This window comes from Acinonyx jubatus, chromosome E2 (genome assembly GCF_027475565.1).
Source record: "Acinonyx jubatus isolate Ajub_Pintada_27869175 chromosome E2, VMU_Ajub_asm_v1.0, whole genome shotgun sequence".
NCBI lineage: Eukaryota > Metazoa > Chordata > Mammalia > Carnivora > Felidae > Acinonyx > Acinonyx jubatus.
In genome coordinates, this window is record NC_069396.1 from 5,585,165 (window position 1) to 5,613,123 (window position 27,959).

The 27,959-nt window shown below is 43.4% G+C and overlaps 1 protein-coding gene across 2 annotated transcripts in view; it reads right to left on the reverse strand.

Moving 5' to 3' along the window:
• The window catches only part of CDH13 (cadherin 13), a 1,023,179-nt gene that overhangs the window by 633,179 nt on the left and 362,041 nt on the right, over positions 1-27,959 (reverse strand). For both annotated transcript variants that reach the window (XM_015083822.3, XM_053210797.1), the window contains exon 3: positions 15,168-15,376. In XM_015083822.3, the coding sequence (XP_014939308.2) occupies positions 15,168-15,376 (209 nt within the window). The remainder of the gene's footprint in view (positions 1-15,167; positions 15,377-27,959) is intronic.

The window sequence follows — 27,959 nt, forward strand, 5'->3', positions numbered from 1 at the left end:
GGGGGTAGAGATAAAATATTTTGGAACTCGATAGAGGTGGTTGTTGCACATCATGAATGTATTAAATGTCACTAATGTGTTCACTTGAAATGGTAACTTCATATTAAATGTATTTCCCTTCAATAAAATAAACATTTTAAAAATGAAAAAATAAGTTGCCAAATGCTTCAGTGAATCCACGTGGGCTTAGGACTAAGAAAACGTTTAAGGAAATCCACTGCTCAGTTTCTATGATCTTCCAAAGAGAACACTTGCCCCAAAATGTTGAGGGTAGGAGCCCCATTTTGGAACACTGACTTGTGGGCTTGGGTGGAAGCAGAGGTGTTGAGTGAAGGCTATGTGTTCAAGAAGATTGGTGCTAGAAAAGGTGCAACAGCTCGGGGGAAATCTGTCCAAGGTGGGGAGATCTGAGCATGTCTGAAGATGGGGAGGATTCAGAGAGGAGCAAACACCTGACGGGATAACAGGGAGAGGGGGAGCAAGTGATGAAAACAGAAGTACAAAGGAGCGGGTTCAGGAGCACAAGTGAAGGGATGTGTCATGAAGAGGGAGAATTGGTCTTCCTTTGGGAGGGGAGAGAAAGCCTGGAGGTGGGTAGAGTGGAGGATGGAATTGGGAAAGCCCAAGCTGGAGGGTAGAAACTTTATATAAAGCAGAGGGAAATGCAAGGCCAGCTGTAGATATTGTAGGCAATGGGGTAGAGCTTATTGCTTAAGACCAATGGGGAAGTCTTGGAGTGGTGCTCAAGGTGATGAGCAATCAATTAAAGGTGAATAATTGCACAGTAGCAATAAAGGCAGAAACCTGCTGAAAGGGAGTTGCTGAGGCTCCGTAAGAGTGAATGCCTCATCAACCAAGTCCTTTCCACATCACCCCTATCCTGTCTTACAGAAATCTGTTTGCCTATAAACGAGGCTTCACATATGTACCTATGGTTATTGGCTTACTAATTTCAGCCCATCTTACAGGTACCTGAGTTCATTTTGAACCTCTAGTCTATCATCCAGTTAGGATCCCAGATCTGTGAAAGTTACAAACTAAAAACAGGTCTTAATTTTTCATTTCCATCACTGGGGATGAACTCTATCAGCTAGGGACATTGACTGCATGCATAGAAACCATTCTAGTGGCTGACATAGATTATTTTTTAGAACTTTTGGATGCAACTATTCAACCAATCTGAATTTACTTTACTAATATTTGGTAATAATATTCGGTTCATATTTCTCTATCTTGACACAAAAAGCAGAAGATGTTTTGTTAAAATATATTTTTGAGTAGTCTGAGCACCAAGCATGGCTCTGAAATATGCTAGTTGTAGGACTAGAATGGGTAAGTCACAGATCTTTTCCAAGTCTTACTTTCTTCATCTGTAAAATGAAGATAACAGTGCCCATTTCATAGAGTTTCAGTAAAGATTAAAATGGCTCAACAGAAGAAATGGGCTAAGAGTGGTGCCCGGCACTGAGTTACAGCTAAGTAATGCTGGCCTTGATCAGCATTATTAACATCAGTATCCATTCCATTTCTGGCATTTGTTTCCTCATTCAGTAAGAGGGACTCAGTGTCAGGAATTATGGTAAGTACTAGATTTGTAGCAACGAGCAAGTCTGTTACAGCTCCTGTCCTTATGGAGCATGTAATTTTATTTTACCTAATAAACCAACACCAAAATTGTAAGACTTACATCGAATTTGAAGAAAAACATAGGGGGAATTATTATCATTATCATCATTTTCATTGATTTCTCTTTCATTCAATTTCTGGGTCTTCTTTCTTAACTTTTTTTTTTTTTTTTTTTTTTTGCCTCTTTAGAGAAAATACTATCCAAAGGCCTGAGTGAAAGAGGAAATCATAAGAAAACAAGGCAAAAAGACTGAGGGTCATGCTTTTAGGGCTTAGGCTTTGCTAACAAGATCCAAATTGAATAAGAAACTTGGAATAAAAAAGCAGTCAAGCCTCAGTTATCTGTGTTAAGTGAGGTTTGTGAGGATGGACAGCGAAAGGAAGAAAACAATGCATCCTGATTTGCCATTTTAAATCTCACAGCACGGGCTTGACACAAAATAGTGGCACATGTCACAGGCATCTGGTGCGAGTAATGGGCAGGGGCAGTCTTCAGAAAAAGTCTGGTTTGAGGCGCCTTGGGGGCTCAGTCGGTTGAGCGTCTGACTTCAGCTCAGGTCATGATCTCACAGTTTGTGGGTTTGAGCCCTAAGTCGGGCTCTGTGCTGACAGCTCAGAGCCTGGAGCCTGCTTCCGATTCTGTGACTCCCTCTCTCTCTGCCCCTCCCCCACTCGTGTTCTGTCTCTCTCTGTCTTTCAAAAATAAATAAAAATGTTAAAAAAAATTTTTTTTTTAAAAAAAGAAAAGAAAAAGTCTGGTTAGGTTATTCAGACCATTCCTTGGTTCTCTTGGAGAACCACCATTGCTCATAGCTTTGCAAATTCAAAGGAGAGGAGTTGTAAAAAGTTGCTGTCAACAGAAGCCCAATTTTTCCGACATATCGAGGGGTTGGTTGACAATGCATGCCTTTTGTCAAAAGGACTTGCTGCAAAAAGATGGGAAATTGAAGGAACTATCTGATTTCCACAAAGAGCTGGGAGGCAGGAGAAACTATGTAGACATCAGGGGACAGAAAAAGACCCTCTTGGATCTCAGGTCCAATTTTCTCCTACTGGTGGAAGACATGTTAAACAGAAGGGAAGATCCGTCCATTGCCCCTTCTGAATCCTAAGGAGGGAAACCAATGGGGCCACTGTGGCCAGGGCGGTAAGCTCAGTCCAATGGAAGGCTCTCTCTCATTCATGGAGGATATTTTTGAACTTGCTTAGAGGATGGTCTGCAAGCATCCAGATGGTCCCCACTGGCCTTGGAAAGCCCTGGAATACTTGTATTACTCCATCCCCTCGGGAAGATCTTGCTCCTTTTCAAGGCCTCTCCCACCGTCTGTGTTCACCAGTCTGAACATTAGGACTTGGCAAGAGCACTAAGATGCCATCTTTGGGGCACCTGGATGGCTCGGTCGGTTAAGCGTCCGACTTCGGCTCAGGTCATGATCTCACGGTCCGTGAGTTCGAGCCCCGCGTCGGGCTCTGTGCTGACAGCTCAGAGCCTGGAGCCTGTTTCAGATTCTGTGTCTCCTTCTCTCTCTGCCCCTCCCCTGTTCATGCTCTGTCTCTCTGTGTCTCAAAAATAAATAAACGTTAAAAAAAATTTTTTTAAAAAAGATGCCGTCTTTATCAGAATTTGAGTTTTCTCTGCTGGTGCATGAGTCCACTGATAATTCAAATTCTGAGATTGTGTATAGGGGATTAATAAACATCCTTTTTTTTTCACAATTGATCTTTTTTTTTTTTTTTGCATGATAGAGGAAGAAGAGCAGGTGTCAACAAAAATGTTACTTTTTGTAAGAAATAAAAAAATATCATACTTTGATGGTGACATAGACATAATATTTGCTTCATGATTGCTGTTACTACCTCTTGCCTTTGTAAGAAAGATAGATTCAACAAATAAAAATATCAGGCCCTGCTGTGGACCTAAGTAGGATATAGGTACTTTTGCTACTGTTGTTGTTGTTATCATTACTATTTTAATGTAGCACCCCTAGTGCGTTTCTGGGGCTTTCTATTTCTGCTGACAGGAGCGAGAAAAAAAGACAAACTAATGAGATTAAACTGTGGGCACAGGTAGAAAATGCTTCCTGCTTTTGTCTATGTGACCCTTTGACACCAGAGTTGGCTTTGCCTGAACAAACAGTTGAGTTGAGGGTCAAATAGTATCAACTGTGTGGCCCCCCAGGCCACCCAGGGAGTTGCCACCCAGGCATTTATCCCAGGTCAAGCCTCCCACAGAGACCAACAGCCCACAGGTGTCTACTCATCATGGGTAGATGAGAAGAGAAGCTTGGCTGAGGCCATAAGACTCCTCTTTGAAATCTTTTTTCCCAAATGCTCAGGATTCTGCCTTAAAAGTTTGGGTGAAGACCCTGTCGTCTGACTGACCCATGTGCTGTGTGGAGAAGGGCTGAATGAACAGCACATCCTCTCCCTGTTTCTTGGCTACCTAATTTTTTAGTATTGCAACCAAAGGACCAAATGCAAACCATCTATGTATGGTCTGTTTCAAAGGCTATGATCTCTCATACAATCTATGGTCTGTATCAAAGGCTGTGATCTCTCGTCACTGGAGTTTGTTTGTTTCAATCAGAAATGAAAACCAAACTCTTACAGAGTGGCCCAGGAGGCATTTACATTTAGAAATTTTGTGTCGTTTCCATTAGGTTCTGTTTCCAAAGGTTCTATTTCTGAGGAATGTTTTTAAAAAAGCATCATGATAACACATGGCTTGTCCATCTACCTAAAATTTCCTCAGGATCCTCACTCTGTTTTGTGTTTTAAAAAAAATTCTAAGCACTTTGGATTTTCCTATACCATTTCCTCCCTGATAAGAGCAACCACGCTAACTGATGAAACCTTGGTGACCAAGCGTCTCCACCATCCAGGTAAGAGCGGCGTTTAAAAAGAGGCAATCACCCCAACATTTACACACAGAATACACTCGTATTTGATGTATGGTAATAATAAAAGATTAGAGGTTAGAAGCATATCGGAGAGCCTAGAAAAGCGTGCCTTCTAGCATATTATCTTACTCTACCCAACATCCTAGGTGAAAATTTATCTCTGATGAAGCTATATTGCTTTTACTTGAAAAGGCCCAAGCAGCTGTTGGAAAACAGGCAGTGGATAAAACACTGGACCCAAGGAATTACTGTAGATTTGAATACTGATGGTGATACTTGACCAGCTCTTTGACCTGAGCCCTACCCTCCTGCTTCTGGGAATCTCCAGTTCCTGACTCATAAAACACATGTAACTCCATCTGCTTCAAGCCACTGTTGTGAGGACCAAATCTACAGAATGCATAAAAAAATATAAGTTTAAATACTTAAAAAAACATAAACAGAAGGCATCTCCCCTCAACTCCAGGACAATGAAGATGAACAGCATAAAGTCTGAAATAACAGGAACTTGTGGCCAACGAGACATTTACATTTGGGGAAACTTTGTGCTGTTTCCATAAACTTCTTCCTACAGAGATTCTATGCATGAGGAAAGTTTTTAAAAAAGTGTCATGACAACGCAGGACTTGTCCACCTACCTAAAATTTCTTCAGGAGTTTCGCTCGGCTCTGCATTCCTGTTTTAAAAAAGTTCTAACCGCTTTTTAATTTTTCTATGTCATTTCATAGTCTTTACAGGAGAATAGAAAAAAGCACCGGTCTCATCGTAAATGTCAGTATTACCAAAATAGCAGTGACTGCAGAAAATCCGAAGGCCCAGGCCCAGCTCCCAGTTCTGCCACTCGGTGCAAATGATGTTTGCTAAATTACTCAACCTCTCTGCACCTGGGCTCCTTCCACATCTGCAAGGTAGGAACCAGATTACCACTGGCCCATGCTGGCCATGAGGGTCAGAGAAACAGACGTATGTATGCGTGAGAACATCTAAGACAATGCCCTCAGGGTGGTAGGCACTCAGCAAATGCCTCTTTCAAAATCCATAAATGTTTCTGGAAAACTCCAGGGCAGACCTATTCCATTGGAAGCCATTTGCCACCTGTAGGTATTAATCACTTCAAAATCTAGCTAATCTGTGTTAAGAGGTGCTATAAGCAGAAAGCATACACTGAATTACAAAGGTAATATATATTTTAAAAATTTCATTCATTCAGAGACAGAAAATCTATATTTATGAAATTTAATCCCATATGTATACATTGATTGTGTGTATATGATTGTGTTACTCTAAGGAAACTTAAGATCACATATGTGGCTTGCATTATTTTTCTGTTGGACCACACTGATGAATGACACAAAATCCTGTTTTCACAAGCCAAAAAGAAGCTGCTTTTAATGATGGAGACTTACTGCAGGATTGGTTATTTTTCCCCAAGCATTTCGATTAAAATTAATCTTCAGTATACAGTTCTCTTAGTTCTGATCCACAAAGCAATCTGTTATATACTTAAATTAATGAATCAAAGGATGTCTTTTTATCTGTATTTGAATAGTATCCAGGAGCGAAGAATCATAAACAGAACAATTTAGGCATGTGTCACAATGTAACAGCCTAATACCTTACTCTAGGCCCAATTCTTGGACCTGAATCATAATTTTTGAGCTATGTATTTCCCCAAATTTTGGAGGCAGTTAAATGGACATGAATTCTCCTAATAGTAACTGGGGAGCCTTTTGCCATACAGGGATACTTCACAGAGTTTTGAAGTTATCACACGTGTTAAATCAGCGTATCCACGGCTTTAACTCCCCACTTTACGGCCACTGTAAATGCACAGATTGGTTCTCTGCTGCGATGGTTGTAAAACATATTTCATGTGAGTGAGATCGATGTCACTGACCAGCTTGGCAGACTCCAAGCCACTCCCAGTCAATGTGATAAGATCTTGAAACAAGGCAATTACCATAAGCTGGTGGCTCTCATTCTCGGGGATGCTTTAAACAAATGAAGTCAAGTCCCTTCTGTGCCGCATGACAGGAGCCTTGGAGGCTAGATGCTACAAGGGCCCAGAGAAACAGGATTCAAATGGTTCGCTCAGATTTTGTAAAAACTGGAGTTTATCTCAGTAACACATGTGCAAAAATATTTTTGTCTAGAATGTGTGAGATCAGGAAAGATGGGGCAGAAATATACAGAAGTAATAGCAACTCACTGCGTACTTCACCTAAGAGTAAACAATTTGTGATTGAGACCCTCCGTTAGCCCAGGGCTAGGCATGATATTTTTCTAAAAAGAACTGGGGGCATCTGGGTGGCTCACTCACTTGTCTGACTTCAGCTCAGGTCATGATTTCACTGTTCGTGAGGTCAAGCCCCACATTGGGCTCTCTGATATCAGTGCAGAGCCTGGTTTGGATCCTCTGTCTGCCTCTTTCTGCCCCTCCCCTGCTCATGCTCTTTCCCCCTCTCTCTCAAAAAATAAACATTAAAAAAATTTAAAAACTATGTGATTAGAGATCCATTTTGGGGATGTCTGGGTGGCTCAGTCAGTTAAGTGCCTGACTTCAGCTTGGGTCATGATTTCACAGTTTGTGAGTTCAAGCCCTGCATTGGGCTCTGTGCTGACAGCTCAAAACCTGGAACCCGCTTCAGATTCTGTGTCTCTCTCTCTGCCCCTTCCCCGCTCACACTCTCTCTCTCCCTCTCTCTCTCTCTCTCAAAAAATGAATAAAACATCTTTAAAAATTAAAATATATATATATATATATATATATATATATATATATATATATATATATATGTGATTAGAGCTCCAATTTGCAGGGCGCCTGGGTGGCTCAGCCTATTTTATGTGTCCAACTTCAGCTCAGGTCATGATCTCACAGTTTGTGAGTTTGAGCCTTGCATCCAGCTCTCTGCTGCCAGTGCAGAACCTGCTTCAGATCCTCTGTCCCCCTCTCTCTGCCCCTCCCCTACTCGCTCTCACTCTCTCTCTCAAAAAATAAACATAAAAAGAGGCGCCTGGGTGGCTCAGTTGGTTAAGCTTCCAACTTTGGCTCAGTCTTGATCTCTTGGTTCATGAGTTTGAGCCCCGTATCAGGTTCTGTGCTGACAGCTCAGAGCCTGGAGCCTGCTTCGGCTTGTGCGTCTCTCTCTCTGCCCCTCCCCCACTTGTTCTCACTCTCTCTCTCTCCCTCCCTCCCTCTCAAAAATAAAATAAAAACAGTAAAAAATAACTAAATAAACATGATAAAAAACCTCCATTTTGGATCATTTCAGGTCCCCGTTAAGATCATCCACAGCTCAGCTAAAGGTCACAGAGCACAAGCACAGGCAGTGACAGTAGGTATCCAGCCCCTGCTTGGGAGACCCCAGACCACAGTTTCCTGGAGGCACTTGACACATGGAAGCCTACGATCTGTAGGCAATGGATTTGCGTTGTAAACCCCAGCAGGGTCAAGACAGAATTAGCAGCAATATTCTGAGCAGTTGATTTTTTATTTTTATTTAAAACTTTAAAAACAAAAACAACAGTTTCTCTCAAGCTATCCCTTCCACTGATTGCTCCTTTCATTTCATTTTTTTTGGAACTATTTCCATCCTGACTCTTGAAACCGGGTTAGGAGCCGAACTTACGTCTTTTAACATAAGTGTTTACAATGGTGATGATCCATCAAGATAAACAAGCCTTAAATTTAGCTTTTTCCGTTTCTGTCATCACTTCCTCTATTCATTTTATTTTGGGGAGGGATTTTTTAAGTGACAAAAAAGGGGGGAAATAATTTTTTTTTTTGCATTTAATTAAGCAACTTGATTCAAAGACTGGCTTCCCTTTACCGAACACCGTGTACTGACGTCTAGTTAAGAAGGGTAAATTGTTCATCGTTACCTTTTTTTTCTTTAATTAGTTTCTAAACATGATTTCTACACCCAACATGGGACTTGAACCTGCAATCCCCAGATCAAGAGTGGTATGCTCTACCAACCGAGCCAGCTTGGCTCCCCTGTTCATAATTAGCATTTACGTGTTGCCAAGACTGTTGGTGCTTATTAAGTGGACCCAAAGAAATCAAGAACCCTCTGCTGGAAGACTGGTCAGGGCTTCACACACAGTGGACACCTGAGGACTGAGAACGGTGACTGTTTAGGTTCACAGGTCATCCTGAGTCCCTCCAGGTTGTAGACCAAATACAATGGTCATAATGGGAAGGGAGGGAGGCCTGTGTTGTCGTGATTTGCCAGGCTCACTCCCCGAGCATTTACTACAGTCTGACTCTGATGACACAGAGTGATGAGGAATCGTTGACATTTGCATGGCACTTACTTTGTGCTGGGCGCTGTTCTAAATGCTTTGCATGTATTTGCTCACTTAATCCTCACGACATCTCTATGAGGTTGATCCTGTTAGGAACCCATCTCACGGCTGAGCGAACCAGAGCCGAGGCAGGGAGTGTGGCACTGGGAACCACATCAAGACATCGTGGAAGCCAGGCCCCTGAGTTCAGGAGTTCAGAACGGAGATGGGAACCAGCAGAAATAAACCAGGCAGTTAAAATTTAGTGCTAAGACGGGGGGGGGGGGGGAGCCAGGCAGGGTTCTATGAGGAGCATGGAGGAAAAAAACACTTAATGAGCCAGAGGGGGGCGGTCAGAGTGGTGGCCCTAAAGAAGGGAAATCTTGGCCGGTCCACAAGTATTGAAGGAGCTAGCCATGTGAATTGGTCCTGGCCATGGGGCAACTGGGGCCATAGCAAAGCGGGGAATAATCCAGAGGGAGGAGCAGCCAACATGAGTGGAAGGGAGAACTTGGCCAGTTCAAGAAACCACAGTGGTTTGGTATTAGAGCGAAGAGCTCAGAGTTCCATGTGGGGAGTGGTATGAAAGGGGTCATGTGTTCTATTCATGCATTTATTCAAAAGATATATACTGAATACTAACTATCTGTCCAGCACTGTGTTGGGTGCTGGGGATAGAGCCATGGACACATCAGAAGAGAAGGAAGGAAGAAAGGAATGGAGGGAAGAAGGAAATAGGAAGGAAAGAGACTATATTCCTGCCTTTAGAGAGCTTACAGTCTTAACAGGGAGCCAGACTTTAAACACCTGAACAAAGAAATGCATACTTTACAAGCTAAGAAGAAGACCATGAAGGAGCAAAACCACTGTTAGCAATGGAGACCCTCCTTTGGAACAGGGGGCAGGGAGAGCTCTGAAAGGTCAAACATTCCAGCAGGTCAAGCCACTTAAAGATGACAGGAACCAGACCTGAGGGAAGGCTGTGGAGACCAACCAGGCTAGACTGTGAAGGGCCTTTGCAGATATCTATGAAGACTACAGAATATCGTCCCAGTGGCCAAGTGGCTGATGAGTAAGCAAGGTCCCATTAAGCAAGGAGTAAAGTGATCAGATTTGCGCTTAAGTCATGGCCCCAGTGTGAGAGCAGAGCAGCGGATCCAAGCCCGCAGCCCGTGGGCCCCCACAACTCTCCCTCCTGCTGCATCGCGCACTTTTGTTTGTGAGCACCCAGCCGTCCAGGTCACAGGCACCTAAATTCTACAGCTGCTTAGAGTGTGAACGCACGCATTTCAAGAAGCAGCGACTAGACACAGTCTCGTTAGCTCTCAAGCTGGAATTCAGAATTTCTACAAGCTCTCTGCTGTTCCTACTTCCCAGCCTGACTTTGTCCAGTTCTGTAATTGATGTCAGTGTTCCTTGCTATCATCCAGTCATCAAAGCTACGATTTCTTAAGTCACAAAAAATAAATTAAAATACGGCTTTTTTTTTTTCAACGTTTATTTATTTTTGGGACAGAGAGAGACAGAGCATGAACGGGGGAGGGGCAGAGAGAGAGGGAGACACAGAATCAGAAACAGGCTCCAGGCTCCGAGCCATCAGCCCAGAGCCTGACGCGGGGCTCGAACCCACGGACCGCGAGATCGTGACCTGCCTGAAGTCAGACACTTAACCGACTGCACCACCCAGGCGCCCCTATGGCTTTTTTTTTTTAAATGCCAGATGTGAAAATGAGGTTGATGAGTCCCATTGCCACGGCAGGGGAAGACATCTTTACCCAAGACGCATAAGGGATGAACCAGGGCTTTCCCATAGAAACCTTTGGAGCCCTTGTAGCCAAGGTAAAAATAAGAAAATCAAGCCAAGCACTCTGCTGTCTTCCCATTCTCCACTGTCAGGCAGTGAGGGACAGCAGATTCCGTGCGGGGCAAGCCACGATCTGGCAGACATGCTTTCGTGAGTGGAGATTACTGTTACCTTCCCCAGGCTAGAAACCGTTCTCGCATGCATGGTTAGCCTCGTCCCTTTCTTTGGAATCCCGCCACCCCTGTCAACACACAAGGGACTAATATGTTCTTCTTCCCTCTCAGGTCTAAGCTGATCTTACAGGTACAAGCCCAGACAGATAGGAGCTTCTGGGAAGCCTGCTGAAATTGCAGAGACAGCTTGGGAGTTGATAATTAAAGCTATTAACACCTGGACTTCATACGGTTAGGCTACAGGCTTTCTGGGTGAAACAGTATCACAGGTAGCGTGTAAAAATATGAGAGGCGCATGGGGTTGTTAAAGATCTGAGCTCCAGGACTGCAGCTGAGCTGGGCTTCACTGGGCTTACATTCATTTTAGAGAGTCCTGCCTTCCAAAACAGAATGCTGTGAAATCAGTCACTTTGATATGGCATCTGTTTTGGACACCCTGGGTCCCCCACTGCCCTCTCTGAGCACACCTTCTTTTTCTTTCTTTGGCTTCACTTTCTCCTCCTGCCCGTAAACCCAGCTTTCTATCTCCTGGCCTCAGGGAGGTCATTTAACCCCCAGTACCTATCCTTTCTCTGGAGGTTCCAATATGATGACATCATTGGGATAGGTCCCCTGGTGCTCTGTGCTGTGCCCAACAGAATGATTCTGTAATGCAGGCTCTACTCTTACCCCTATCTCAAAATAAGGATATTGAGGGTTAGAGAGTTGGATGGCATGCCCAGGGTCACACAATCACAGGTGGTGGTGCAGAAATTTGAACCTACTTAAGTTCAACACCAAAGCCAAAGCCCTACCAGTATACTGTTCTTGCCCAAAATGTTTACCCTGAGACCTAGTCCCATATTCCCTATTGTCTCCTGGACATCTCTATCACCATGTGCCTAGGAGCACTCAACACACCCAAGCCTGACTGAACCAAGTCCTTTCCCAACCACCCCTTTTCTGACTGGTCGAATTCATTTCCATCCTCTGGGCCTCCAAAGCTTTGAGTTACCCAAACACTAAATCCTGGCTCTTTCCTCCATCAAAACACACTTTCCATTTGTTGGTTTCTTCCATTGCTACTGTATTGCCATGACTCATGCCCTCCTCTGTTGAAGAATGGGCAGGAAAGAGAATGGATGTTTGGATGGAGAGGCCAGATCACAATCTCATTTCTGGCAGCTTCAAGCTAGGGGATCTTGGCCAACTTCTCACATCCGTAGGAAGGGGTAAAGTCAGCAGCCCCACAGGGAGGGTATGACAATTAAAAACAGTGGAGACTAAAGCACACACTGAGATGCACATACCTAAGATGCAAATGCTCTTTGTGTCTCAGTTTCCCCCATCTGTAACATGAGGACTCTAGCACATGCCCCCCTAGGTGGCGGGGAGATTAAACGAATCACCATTTGTGGTTCATGAGAGTGGCACCTGGCACACAGTGGGGCCATGTACAAGCAAGCTGTCTTCCAGCTTCCTCTGCCCTCTCTGTTTTCTAAAGGCACAAGGAGGCAGTCAGCACTGTTACCGGCTCGGTTCTTTTTCAACATACTCATTCATATTCCCTTCCCACCCACGAGCTGAGCTGACTTGGGTCCCATTGCTTCCCTTCTCTAGAAGCTGGATGCTTGGCAGCATGTCGTAGGGCTTCAAAGATACTAAATAAACATCTCTAAGGATGGCGCTCTCCTTGGAGGAATTCTCTAGCTAGCTATTTTGTTTTCCTATCCTTTTTCTTTTTTAATTGTTTTGGGCTTTTTATTACAGACGCTTCTGGGGTGTTTCACAGGCCCATTTTCGAACTTTGTAAAATTACTGGAGGCAGGAGATGAATGCCCGTTCTGCTGGAGTCTGGCAAACTGAACAGCACGGCAACCTCCACCATGCTTTATAAGAAGCAGGCAATCACAGTCAGGTTTTGTTGACAAGGTGCACAGGCAGTGGCAAATGAGAAATGGCTCTGAAGGGGCTTGGCCTCCAGGAGGAGGGTCTCTCTGGGACTCAAGAGACCAGTTCTTTAAGGCTGAGTCTCTTCACATTGACCCCCAGGCCTCCCCAGCCTGTCAAGGTGGAATCTGTCCCAAGAAGTGCCTAGAATTCTTGCTGCTCCCCTTGAAACTAGTATGACATTGTCTTTTCTGGATGCAGAGATGAGCCACTAACCATGATGAACAATGTCCGTCTGAACACATCCCATCCCACATGTAAACCCCCTTACGTGAATCCCTGTGCCATTTACTTGTTCCTAAGAAGCACTTTGTGCTGTATATCCCGCAATTTTGTTACTTTAGATATGTGCCAAGTCATTTATATCATGAATTAGTGAGATGCTGTGAAAATGACCATGGCTAAGGGAGAGACAAGCTTGCTTTCGTAGTGCCAGTGGGTTCCCACACTGGATGTATTCATCAATATCCTATTTTCTTTGAAAATATCAGTGGCACACTGTGGATTAATTTCTAGCTTGCTATCTACCCTTAACGCACAGACTCACAGATATGAAGGGGAATTATGGACTTTGTCCGGTCCAGGGATGGCAAATATATTCCATCCCTAGAAACATCTCTAAATGATCAACGGATAGTAGCTTCCAGAAGCACTGCATTGGGGAAGATACTGAGGTCAAGCCAGGGATAATTAGCAATGTCTGCCAGGAGGATGGTGACAGAATGGGCCAAAGCACATGCCACTTAGTTGCCACCCCAGACTGTTTTACCCCTCCAGTCTGCAGATAAAGAAGTTTTATGATTCTTTCAAGATCACACAGACAGCACTGGCAGGAAAGCAACACTCACACTGCCAGTTACGTGGTCTCCGCTCCCCAGTCGTAGAATTGGTGTTCACTCCACCCGCCGCCCTCCACCACGGACGAGAATTAGCAGATTCAGCAAAGTTATGGGGAATGTGACAGATGGGGAAAGGCAGAGAAAATCAAGACTTGGAAACACTGGGTTAACACCAGACTGTCAAGCAGGAGAAAACTCTGGCCACACCACGCTGGGGACACAGCATGTGCCTTGTCTTGCTGTGTGCCTTGTCTTTCTACCAAGAAGCCACAGAGTCTTTAAGCTCTTGAGGAAAGTGGAGTAGGTGAGTCCATTTGTAGTGAAAAGTCTCAGGAAGCCTAAGGGCAGTTTGTAGCACTCTTTTTTAAATTTTTTAATGTTTATTTGTTTATTTTGGGAGAGTGGAGGGGAGGAACAAAGAGAGAGGGGGAGCGAGAATCCCAAGCAGGCTCCTCGCTGTCAGCACAAAGCCCTGTGTGGGGCTGGATCCCACAAATTGTGAGACCCTGACCTGAGCGGCAATCAAGAGTCAGATGCTCAACCGACTGAACCACCCAGGTGCCCCCAGTTTGTAGCACTCTTAAAGTGTGGAAGCATGCATGCAGGTGTAGGGATCTGCACCCATGTGTGTCTGGAGTGGGCACCAGGGCATGGCAAAGGAGCAGTGCCAAAAGGAATGGTTGCCTTGCTATACAACCCTAGTGGGCCACTGTGATCTTGCCTGCACAACCACCATTCCCCACCCTCAGATAACAGGATGCTAATTTACTTTGAGTAACTACCTATCTTTCGCTCTGGGCTCACAGGTCTTAGGTGGGGCTGACTCCGCCTGGCTTCAAGATAAGATGTGTGACTCTGGGGCCCCTGGGCGGGCTCAGTCGGTTAAGCGTCCAACTTCAGCTCAGGTCATGATCTCACAGTCTGTGAGTTCGAGCCCCGCGTGGGGCTCTGTGTTGTCAGTTCAGAGCCTGGAGCCTTCTTCGGATTCTGTGTCTCCCTGTCTCTCTCTGCCCCTCCCCCACTCATGCTCTGTCTCTCAAAATACGAATAAACATTAGAAAAAAAAAAAGGATAAGATGTGTGACTCAGACTTAGCTAACTAGAGCATCACTACCCAATGGACACAGTGATTGGTTCAAGGGTGGACATGCGTTCCAATGAGAACCAGCGAGATTTGATTTCAAGAATTTGTTGGCTTTATCAGGAACAGGTGCTCTCTCAGGTGACTTTAGGCTGGGAAAATGAGTAGAGCTCAGTAGAGCTGCTGAGACCTCTACGCTGGAAGACATAGAGGGATGCGACTATCTACAGCAAAGCCAGCAGAAGGAAAACAGAACCACAAAAGGGGGGAAGGATCAAGCCGATGTCCTATTCGGGCACAGGTACATAACCTTGCCTGAAGGCAGAGTCATCCCCGAAATATCTGTCACATTAGCCAGTAAATTCTCACATATCCCCTCCCATAATTTTTTGAGTTGGGTTTCTGTCATTTGCAATGACAGAAACGTCTTGGCCAGTAATAAACCAAAGAACTATCTTCCACAATAAGACATAAAGACCCCAGTGTTCCTCTGTGGACCCCATTTGTCCCAAACAGCTATGTTACCTGCAAGGAGCCCTGGATGTCTTTCCCTCCGACAATCACGAGTTCTGCCATGTCTTCTGCATGGGGAGTCCGGGCGTGGACGAACAGAGTCTTGCCCACCGCACTTATGTTTTTCAGAGCAACCAAGCTGCCATCATGGTTCACCTTGAAGTATGGGCTTGAGACCTCATAGTGTAGCTTGTTATTTCCCTTGCAGTCATTGAAGGTCACTGGGGAAACAAAACAAAACAAAAAACAGATGAACAAAAACAGAAAGAATATGAGTAGGTCGGGCAGCTTAGTCCAGAGATATCTCTGACCATTAAATGTGGATTACTGCTCCCCACCCAGATCTACAAATGCTCCCCCTTATCCCACGGCACTCCCTTGTAGCCCTCTGGCTCTGATTGTGCCGGAGGACTTTATTCTTTCTAGATCTATCCTTGATGACCTTTCATGTTCCAGGCAGGTGCTAAGGACTGAGGATGCAGAGCTGCACAGGATCTTTCAAGATACTAGTGGCTCTGGGTTCTAGAGAGTGGTTTGGAGAAAAGAAGGCAGGCCAAGAAAACCAGTTAGTCTAGTGTTGTACCAATGGTGCCTGGCCCAGATTAATTCAGTGGCAGGATAGATGTGAACAAAATTCCTATAGTTGAGTGGCTAAGTCATGTATGGGAAGGATCAGGAAAAGTAGCTGTTCTTACAGGCAAGCACACAATTGTACTCCTTGTTTTCTTTCCTCACCCCACTTTTGTTTTCTTAGCTCTCTGCTGAGCAGCCTAGTTTGTTTAGCAAACCTTTCACTGAAGCATAACACAGATACAGAAAAGCACTTAAATTAGAATGTACAACTTGATGTATTTCCATAACATGGGTGTGCCCATGTCCTGAGTGCCAAGGCCCAGATACAAAATACTAGCCCTTCCCCTCCCTCCTGAGCACAATCCCCACCCTCCTCTTTGGAGGCTGCCCTATGCTGACTTCTGATACCATAGATCTGTTCTTCCTGCATTTGCACTTATACAAACGGGAGCATCCAGTGTGTGTTCTTTTGTATTTGGATTCTTCCACCCAGTATCATGGCTGTGGGATGCATCCATGTGGCTGCGAGTCACAACAGTTAATCTAAACCACAGTGTAGTGTTCCAGCATGTGGCTATAATGAATTTATCTACTTTACTCTTTTAAATGTTTATTTACTTATTTTGAGGCAGGGAGAAAGGGGGGCAGAGGAAGAGAGAGCATCCCAAGCAGGCTCCGCACGTCAGTGCAGAGCCCAATGTGGGGCTCAATGCCACAAACTATGAGACCGTGACCTGAGCTGAAATGAAGAGTCAGATGCTTAACCAACTGAGCCACCCAGGTGCCTCTATTCTGCTTGATGGGTATCAGGCTACTTCCAGTTTGGGGCTCTCAACATATTGCTGCTAGGAACTTTCTTCTGTGTCTTTGGTGACAACACCTACCTTGGTTTGAGCACACTGTTGAAGCCATATAAATATTTGACGAACTAAGCTGATCATTCTGTTCTGGGATATAATTCTTATGGCGATAATAGCCACATTAGCTGATAATGATAATGGCTAATGTGAACTGAACACTTTCCACACGCAAGGCTAAGTGTTAGGCATTTTATATACATTATCTTATTTAATCTGCACAATGAATGAGGTGCTTTTTTGACCCCAGTTTATAGATGAGGTAACTGAGGCTCAGAGAGGGCAAAGGAGGTGCCCCCACATACAGTTTGTGAATGACAAAACCAAGATTTGAGCCCTGGTCCATTTTTCTTGCACAACTATATGTTTCAATAAAGACAAAGCCTCATATAGAATACAGCCCTCCTGGGGCACCTGGGTGGCTCAGTTGGTTCAGCAACTGACTCTTGATTTTGGTTCAGGTCATGATCTCACAGTTCCTGGGTTCAAGGCCCACATCACGCTCTGCACTGGCAAATAAATAAATAAACTTCATTTATTTTTTTTAAGTTATTTATTTTTGAGAGAGAGAGAGAGCAAGCAGTGGGAGGGACAGAGGATCTGAAGCAGGCTCTGCACACACAGCACAGAGCCCATTGGGGGCTCAAACTCACAAACCATGAGATCATGACCTGAGCTGAAGGCAGATGCTTAACTGACTGAGCCACCCAGGCACCCCAACAAATAAACTTTAAAATACAGCCCTCCTAAAATCCCATCAGAACCTGAGGCACCTGGCTGGCTCAGTTGGAAGAGCATAGGACTCTTGATCTCAGGGATCATGAGTTCGAGCCCCATGTGGGCTGTAGAGATTATGTAAATCAATTTTAAAAATCCCATCATAACTTGAATATAAGGATGTGGGCATCCCGTCCAATCCTGCTCCTGTGTTCCTGCCCAGCCCTGAAGCATGCTGCACGGTCTGCTGTCGAGGACCCTCTGCATCAGGGCTCCAGCACATTTTCTGGCTGCTGAGGCAGATTTAGGGACATCTTTGTACAGACACACAGGTAGACTTTTTGAGTCTGTAGTTCTCAGACATTTGCTCACTGCTTCTGACCGTCTGTCTTGGTAGCCAAGATTAATTGGGCCTACCTGCTTTCAGTTTTTGGAGGTGAACTATGAAGAAGACACATGAAAGTTGCATTCATTGTTATTATAAACTAGCATTCATCCACAGGAGGCACATTGATCAAATGACAGGGCCTGCTAGAATGCCAGGATGCTGGCTGGTTCTGGTCCTGGTCCCTGGGCAGGACCCAAGAAGACAGACTCCTCTGGGGAAGGCTGGGGGTGAGGGAAGGCATACAGAAGTTTATCGGGGTCTAGTTCTGTTTTTCTGTTCCCCCCTTCCCTTCTCTTCCCTTACGTTTTTCCTTTTCTTTCTTCCTTCCCACCTCCAACACTTCCTTCCACAAATATTTTCTAGGAACCTATATTATGCTAGATGCTTGGGCTATAATGTTGAGCAAAGATGGGCACAGTCCCTGAGTTTCAGTGTAATCAGAGAAATAGACATGAATTCAATACCTTATAAGTAATAGGGGACCTATTTCAGGCAGAAAGAACCACAACATGTGCAAAAGTCCAGCGGCATTCAGGGAATTGTAAATAAACCAGTGAGATGCGCAGAGACAGCAAGGGAGAGAGTGAGGAAGAAAGAGTGGAGATAAGCTGGAAATGTGGGGTCTGGAAGGCCACATAAAGACTTATTCCTTGAAGAAAGCTTTGGACCCTCCTATCACACTATAGAATCAACCTGCCTCTACCTGAGTCTCACACAACTACAGCTCCCCATTCCAAATGATACTAGCACTCAAGGTCCTCCATGGCTAAGCTGCCTCTCCCCTGGCCTCTGCCTTCACGCTGTGTCTCACTCATCACCCACACCTGTGCCAGCGTGCACCTGTATTCTCCCAACCCTTTGCTCATACTGATGGCTCTGAGCAAAAGTTACTTCCTGCCTTCTTTAACATGTTAACTCTTACTCATTCTACAAAAGTCAGCTCAGGCAGCTTGTCCAAATACCCTCTTTGTGTTCCCAGACTTTCCTGCACACAAGATCTTTTATATCATGTTATATCAATATGTCCACTTTATATATCTCTTTTCCTCATCAAAACCAAGAGCAGAAACTGAATCTTATTTTTTTATTCATCACTCTATTTCCACCAATGAACAGAATGCTTTTCCATACAGGGGGCCATCAATAATGATTACATTTAATCCAACTGCTTTCCAGGGGCAAAGTGATTCTCTAGTGGTGGTGGACTGGTGGTACTTCTTTCACGCTGGGAGTAGGAGCTGCTCCAAGCAAGGGCAGGAAGTGAGAAAGAAGGTCCCTAGTTGCCTCTTGTCTTGGTTGAGCCCAGCACTGGAGACAGGTAGGAAATGAATGTCCATGCTGTCCCCTTAGTTCCCCAGACCCGTGTGCTTCCCTTTATGAGAGCACTAGGTCTCCTGTGTTTGGCTTTGACTTAGCTCATTGGTGAAGTCACAGGTGGTGCCTTATCTTTCTTCATCATCCCAGTGATGCTGTACATAGTCCCAAAGCTAGGATCAGTGTGCACACGTTCAATGAATGTTTTGACAAATGACAGTAACAACATCTACCATTTATTGAGTGGCATCTGAGCGCCAGGCTCTGTGCCAAGGACTCTATATTCAGTCTCTTCTTTTAGTCTCCCAGCAATTCTAACCAATAAGCAGTATTTTCCACTTTTTTTTCACTATGTACCCCCCTCAGAATTTTAGAAATGTTTGCCTAATTGCCACCACTGTCATGAACTTTTAATGGCCCCAATATACTGCATATCTGTTTACTTACAGTATGTGCCCTGTGCCTTACACACACACACACACACACACACACACACACACACACACACACACACACAAAGTGCAATGTTTTGCCCATCCCTCACGCCACCCCTCTGGGGGCAATATAGTCCCACTGAAAATGTACACTCTGTAAGCATCGTTTTCCATTTTACAGGAAAACAGACTGAACCTCAGAGAGACTAACTTTATCAAGTGCATACACTCAGAGACAGCAGGAAACTGTCCCCAGTCCATCCGTCTGCATCTACAGTTCAAGCTCTCAGTACATCCATTTCCTGGGAATTGATACATAAGAGGGAAAAGGGCAGTTGCCCCATCCTGACCCCTGAAGGCCACTCATACATCCCTCTACGCTTCTCAGAAGTGCCAGGTAGGGGTGTACTGAAGGATCAAATTGACATTCAGGATCTGGCACATGGTAGGCATCCAGTATAGTCTAGCTTTCTTCCCAGCTTGCTCTACCAAATCGCTAAGGATTGCAAAATGGGTCCTTGTTTGTTTTAGATACCTTTACCAATTCAGGAGCAGATGCTTTAGATTGTGGTTCTTTTTCCAGGCTATGAGAATCACCTGTGGAGCATTTAAAAAAAATAGCAATTTCTTCTCAACTCCCAACCAAGATTCTGGTATAACTCAACTGGTCTGGGGACAGGGCACTAGTATCTCTTTCAAGCTCTCCAGATGAATCTAATGCGGCTGGGGCCAAGAACCAGGGCCTCAGACAATGGACTTCCTGTCAAGATGCCAGGTTTCCACATTTCCCAGCCATCCTTGGCACAGAGAGGAGGTTGGGGACCTAGCATGCCAGGAACTGCTATTCCCTTGCCTTAAGAAAGGGCAGTTTTAACAGTAGGTATCTAAGCCCTTTTCTAATCCTGGTTCATGTGTAGCAGCCCTGTGACCTTGGGTGGACCACCTATCTTCTTTGCACCTCAATGACTTCATCTATAAAGTGGGACATAACAGTACCTCCCTCACAGGTACTGTAATTCTTATGGTGAGCATACAACATGATCATATATACCTACGTGACAGTGAGAATAGTGTTCCATGAATAAGAATTATCATTACTCCATCATTACTCCTGTAATCATGGGCATTAAGGAAGCTACTTTTTCCTTTTCCTGCACAGCTTCCTGCTGCCAGCTGGTTTTCCACCTGCCTCCTGGGTCTTTCCATCTCTTTCTAGTCAGGTACCTATGCTCTGGCCTGCTGGGCCGAGTGTGGTTACCATGGAGATAGTTACTATAGGCACCTCTGCTGGGGCCAAGGGAGTGAGGCAGATGATTCTGATCCAGACTTGCCCATCTTTGAATCCTCCTACTTTTCTTGGCAAAGCCCAACCTCTCTCACGTGAGACGTTGTGAAGGAAAAGATGACATCAAAGGAATAAAATTACAGGCCCCACCCACAGCAGACTCAACAGTTTCGTTAAATATCCTTTAAATAGATTGTTTGTACAGATAACTTCCTACCAATCTAAGGCATTATTTGTCCTAAAAGCACGACACTACACTGAGAGATTCACATTCATGACTGCACTGAATCCTTACATTACCAGTGCAAGGTAGGTAATTTTTTCTTCCTCTCTAGAAACTGAGACTTGGGGAGGTTGAATGAGGTTAAGGCCACACAGTTAGTCTCTGCTAGTCTGCCACGGCAAATATACCCCTTCCTTCAAGGCTCCCAGCCTCATGGTTCTGCCATATTTTCACAGATGATCTATTATTCAACTAATATGTTTCTTCTACGTGTCTCACTTTATTTATCCTCACAAAATTATTTGAAGATAACATTTATAAAATCTGTTGGATGTGTGAGATGTCCTGCTTTCTAATAATGTTAACTGAAATCTAAGGAGTCAAATGAAAACATGCGTTTGTCTTTGCAGCCACTAGAGCCCTCCCGAAATGCTGGCCAGGGCTCCATGCCTCTGTGCACATCCCTCGTTCAGACAAACTCATGCCTGGCCCCGCCCTACTCAAGCTTATCATCTACAAGGGATCTGATATAACTCCATATGATTATTGGATATAATCCAGAAGGCCCTCTGATATTTGAAAGAATATATCTAACATAAATAATGCAGATTTGAGAGAGATGCAAACCTTAGAAAAGGCACAGATCTAGACTTCGCCAATGACAGCAACTCTGGCCATAGGTAAATGGCAGATTTGAAATACATGAGGAATACTTTATAAAAAGAAGAAAGTTCACCACACTTTTTTTTTCTTCTTCCTCCTAGAAAAACAGACTCTACTGCCCCACTGATTACACACTCACCTTAAAATCCCTATTAAATGGTGCAACTGATAGCCTCAGCCCTGCATCGTTGTCTTTTTAACTTTGCTGACACAACCAAGATATCAGTGATTCTCAAACTTTTTAACAAAAATTTTTAAGGTTTTATTTATTTATTTTTGAGAGAGGCAGAGACAGGATGAGCAGGAGAAGGGTAGAGAGGGAGAGAGAGAATACCAAGCAGGCTCTGCACTGTTAGTGCAGAGCCCAACGTGGGGCTCAAACCCATGATTTCTCAAAACCATGAGATCATGACCTGACCCAAAATCAAGAGTCGGATGTTTAACTGACTAAGCCACCTAGGAGCCCCTCAAACTTTTTCATAGAGATTGAGTCAGTGCATGTTTGGGGACACAGAGTTCAAAAAACATATTAAGGGTAAAATTGAATAGTTTTTTTTAAGTTTGTTTATTTATTTATTTATTTATTTATTTATTTATTTATTTTTTGAGAGAGAGAGAGAGAGAGAGAGAGAGCAGGGGAGGGGCAGAGAGAGAGGGAGACATAGAATCCGAAGCCAGCTCCAGCCTTTGAGCTATCAGCACAGAGCCTGATGCCGGGCTCGAAACCACTGACCGTGAGACAAGTCAGGACACTTAACTGATGGAGCCACCCAGGCGCCCCGTCTATCTATTTTTGTTTTTGATGTGTTTCTACAGAAACATCCTCCTAAAGAGCTTGGAATGACACCATGAAAATAATTGAAAGCAAACATTCTAATAAACAATTAAACTTGTGAACAAATACTCAAAATCTCTATCTGAGGGGGAATATAAACTCTCTGTGCTAATATGAACCTACAAAGGACTTCCTTACATAGTTTATCACTGTGGCATTTAAAATAGCTTCTGGAAAGAAAAAATATACATATAATATACTGTACATGGGGATTTATTGGAATCAATTGCACAACATCATTCTTTGCGATAATCTTTGAACACCCCAGGAGAAGAAAGGGGGATGTGAAAACTCCCCACCTGGGGGAAAAATGCAAATGAGACAAATGGCACCACTCAGAGTTTCAATTATGCTTTCAGCATGTTTCCACTCAAAAAGTCCTCTGGGCTTAATGCAAATGTCACAAAAAGACAAACTTAAGCTGGGAGACAAAACCACAATTGAAATGGGAAGTTTGGCACGTGAATTAAGGGGCTTAATCTTCCTGACCTTGATTTTATGCTTTTTTATTTCTTTCTTTTGAATGTGGTTCTTGAGGATGAAAATCCAAAAGGCATAGATTTCTTACCATCTTGAAATGTGTGAGCAAGCAAATTAAGCTGTATTATGATCCCAGGAAATATGAAAATGCAAATGGATTTAAATTTATCTGCAAAATATAGATCAGTCCTGTTCGTGTAGATAGGTATGTACTAAAATATGGAATTTGTCCTACTCTTATAAGTGTTTTGGGGTCAGTCAATGATCTGTACACTCACATCTTCAATGGGAAAATGGTCCTAAATACATGTATACATTTGTAGAGACTTGAAAATTGGTCTGCACGTGAGTGGTATGTGTACCTCTTAGAGTTGGTGGTCAGACTACTTGTCTGGTTGAGTGAGGATGTGTGTGTGGATCAGTGGGCCCGTGGGCTTTGAATGGGTCTTCCTAGGAGCTGAAGGAATCTCCCCCACAGAGAGATACGATTGGGTCTACAGATAATCTGCTTCTAGCCATCTCTAGTCGCACACAGAAGGGAGTGGCTTTGTTTTAGCAGTTATGCTGGTGAGGGGAAAAGTCCTGATTTATAGCATTTGCCAATGTCTGTGGTGTAAATATTCTAAATATGGCTGATTTCAGCTACCAATGTGCCTTCAGTTGGCTTGCAGATTTTCTAGAAACTTAACCAGCTCTCAGGAGTGCAAGTATCAGCTGGTTCCAGCACACCACTGACACCAGGCAATGACTCTGTCCAGTAGAACGTAAATTGTTTACTCTCCCTTATACCAGATATCTCAGTACCCCTGGCCTCATTAGTAAAACAGAATCCAATTGTTCCAGTAGCAAGAAGGTCTGCATATTTGTTCATTTGCTAGTCCTTGCCTGGACACGGAAAGCCGTGCCTTTCTGACAACTGAAGTAGCACTTAATTCAGAAACATCAGATGGACTCTCCCCAGGATACAGAGCAAGACTAATTGCTTTTCACATCCCTCAGGATCCCACTGGCATCCAGAGGTACCAACTTCCTTTAAAAGAGCTCATAAGGCTTAGTCCAGAGGCTCTATGGACTTGCCCAACTGAGAGAAACAGAAAGCATTTCCTACGGTTTCCCTGAACTCCTTCATTTCTCAAATGTTCTAGCCAATCTAACTTTCATTAACATATGTTCAGTCCTACCCACATTGGGCCAGATCCCCAGCTGATACAATAGGCACCTCCCCCAGCCTTCATTCATTCTACCCTCCTGATTCCTGAACACATTTAATTGTATCCTGTACTCCATTGTTGGCCTGGAATCAGCACTGACATGTGCATAGCTTCTATGAGGTTGTGGGCATGTTCTTACCCATGACTGATTAGCTCTGGAATACATTTCACCTGCAAAGTCTTTGTAGCTTTGATGGGTGCAGAATGCACAGTCTTAATATCATCTTATGTTTTGATTCCAACTTTGACAAAATAGAGTTTCAATTCTATCGAGGCAAAGATACCATAATGAATGATCTTGTCAAGTGATCTTCTGCAGAAACCTATTTTTGCCATGTAAACCCTTAAGGGCTTCCTCTTGAAACAAGACAGGGCCCACATCTGCTTTCAGGGCATTTTCTGCCTACCACTAAAAACTGAGCTGCTAGCTCTCAAACCAGTCTTTTCTGTCAGGGTTACATTTCCTCCTGTTACAGAGGAGGCAGGCAAACATGGCAGATTGTTTTCTGAAAGAATATGGTGCATCGTCTATCCCACGGTACTTATAATCACTATGAATTTGTATTTCAAATTGGAATTACTTTATATGGCATAGTGCCTGACACAATATACACTCAACCCTGTTCATTGAATGAATAAACAGCAGAACTGCAACCTGACAGCTAAGCAAATTTGAAACTCCCCAAACAAAACTGAGAATGATGGCCCAAACTCATGAAGATTTGAGGAAGTCGATTGAAAGTCACCCGATCAGCGAAATATTAATCACAGACTCAGCAGCTTTGAGAATCACCAAGTCTCATCTTTACAGAGATTCCGTCTCACTGATTTCCATAGGACTAGCACATGTCTCTTACATAGCCTTTAGTTCCTGAGCTATCTAGTAATTATGTGCAAATGTGCCTCCCTCCGTATTTCTGTTAATGATAAGAGAGACTTGGTCCACAGCAACATTCCAGATTTTTGGCCTTGCAGTTGGAGTTGTCTGGGGACATGTGGCAGAGTGTCTTGTCTGAGCCTAAATCATGATTCAGATCCTGATCATGTCTGATGCAATCAGACCCGTGATTTCCCAAGTACCTGTCAACTGCGTGGGCAGATCTACATAACGAGGAAGAGACCTGTAAGGAGGACAACTTCTATGGGGGCACTTAGAGAGAGGCAGAAACAGAAGGAATAGACAGAACTCAAAATTGGCTTCCTAGTCTAGCCCCATGGGTTTGTAGTTCAAGAAAGGCATAAGCTATATATACAAGCTTAAAGATGCACAAACCACAGGCAATTTAGGTAATCTCAAGCTCTGTTAGCCTGGTTCCCTACAAACAGCGATGGTGAATGGTGGCTTGGCCCCATTTCTGAATGGAGTACACCTTCACTTTGCTCTCATACAATGAAGGCTATAGTACATTTGGGTCTCCTGGCATCTTGGGGGTTCATGGCTTTGACGATCCAAGAGATGGACTTTGAGAAGCAGCCTTCTCACAATGAGCGGTGAGGACACTCTTCCTTCAAGAGCTTTTCAGGTAAGTTAAGCAACAAAGAGGCCAGAAGGAGGGGTCCTGGGAGAATAATTTATGAGTTTGGGTGAGGTCTTTCAGAAATCATCTCAATGATGGCCAGAGGAGGGGGTAAGGTGAGGTGTTACAATTGTGCAGGTGGAGGCTACAAGAATGTATAGTGCAAATATTGTTATTTGCATGAACTCTTTATTGTTCAAATACTAGAAAAGCCTGAAGAAATTCAGATTGCCATTTGGAAGGACCAGTATTTCTGGATGAAATAATTTGCTTGTTTCTAGATGCTTTCAAGTAGAGCCTAAATGGCTATTCAGCAGGAATGGTATGGAAGAGATTCTGGTGTTGAATGATGTCTTACAATTGGGAGCTTCTATTATTCTAAATCTCAACATTTTAATCTAGCAACCCATTAAAAATATATTTTTTCCACTTACAGTGTTCAGGATAGTAGGCAGTAAGGGATAAATGCTAACATAAAGATGAATACGCTAGATTATCTGCCTTCATGATATTCGGTGTCTAGAAGATCTGGAGGGTTGCCCTGTTGAAAGATGAACATTCCATTTCTTCATTGTATCAAAAGGCCAAACAAGCACCACAGGGTAGAAATTATAAGCAAACAAATCATAGTTCCACATAATAACTTATTCCCAGCAGCAAGAGAAAGTCAACTAATGAGCATGCTCATCATTATCAGAAAGCATCCAAGATGAGGGATTATCAACGAGTATTTCTCACTTTATGAAGGAGATGTGTTCTCTAAAAATTGCTTAGAAAGCAAATTCCTGTATATTTTCCCTATGTTTTATTATAAAATTGGATGTGTTCTTCTAAACAATGCTTTGGCCTTAAGCCATAATAAAATTGTGTTTAAGAAGGCAGCAACACATTAGAAACATGTGAAGCGATGAATTATAGCTTTTCAGGTAAATATTTATACTAATACATAACCCAAATAGTGAAAGTACACAAATCAACATAGGCACATATTTTAATTGACTCTGAGAGTTTGAAGATCTAATTATAACCTTTACGTCACACCATCAATTTACCAAGACAGCATCGTGGATCTAAAGGGCCTTTAGCTTTGACCCAACCTCTTTCCTAGAACTCTAGGTGGAATGATCAACTGGTCTTTTACTACCTTACCATGGAAGGTTTCAGAAGGGATTAGGGGGACTTGGAGATGAAAGCAGGTAGGAGTGTAGCAGTGGTAATCCAACATTTGGAAATAAATAAAAATGTTCAAGATGAGGAAACAAACAAAAGTCCTGCAAAATAAGTCTTCAGGGAATGTGTATTGAATCAGATTCTGATTTACAAATATTAAAAGAAATGTATAAGGTGCTACCATTAATAGAGAAGACACAGTCCCATCTCCTAAAGACCTTATAATCTATCATCTGAAGCAGTGCTCAGTAAACAATGATCTCTACATGTTCAAATGCAGAAGAGGAAGGTGGGTTTTGGGAGAAGTAAATGTTAAGTTTGTTTTTTTAAGTTTTTATTTAAATTCCAGTTAATTAACATACAATATAGTATTTGTTTCAAGGGTACAATGTAGTGATTCAACACTTCCATACAATGGCCAGTGCTCATCACAACAAGTGTACCCCTTCATCCCCATCACCTATTTAACCCATCCCCCTACCCATCTCCATTCTGGTAACCATCAGTTTGTTGTCTATAATTAGGAGACAGTTGTCTATAACTGTTTCTTGGTTTGCCTCTCTTTATATAAAATCAACAAACCAATCTGTACAGGGTTAGTTTCCCAACCTACTTGATCCAAGAAAATGGGCAAATTGGCTGGGTATCAAAAATCTGTAATAACGTCAGACTCGCTGAGGATTCTGGCAAGACAACATTCACTCCAGTTCTAAACTAGTTCAGTGAACATAAATGTCAATAGTATCCAAGTTAAATGAGTGTTAGCTCATATGAACAGGCATTAACAATCACCTGAAGCCCTTCCCTGTATCTTCAAGGCACCCTACAAAACCATAATGGTGCTGATTTTTTAGGTTTGACATCTATCTTCTATAGAAGATGTCTTCTACATACGGTTAGATATATACCTATATACAGATATACTTCTGTATATAGTTACATATACTTCTGTAAATAGATAGATATACAGCTATCTTCTATATATAGTTCCTTGCAGAACATTTTCGAAATGTCAGGCAGTGCACTAACCATTGACAAATATTTCTTTCATCTTTCAACAGTCCTTTGATGATAATATCATAGAGATGAGGAAATTGAAGCCCAGAGAGATTAAGCTAATTTCTTCTTTTCTAAATG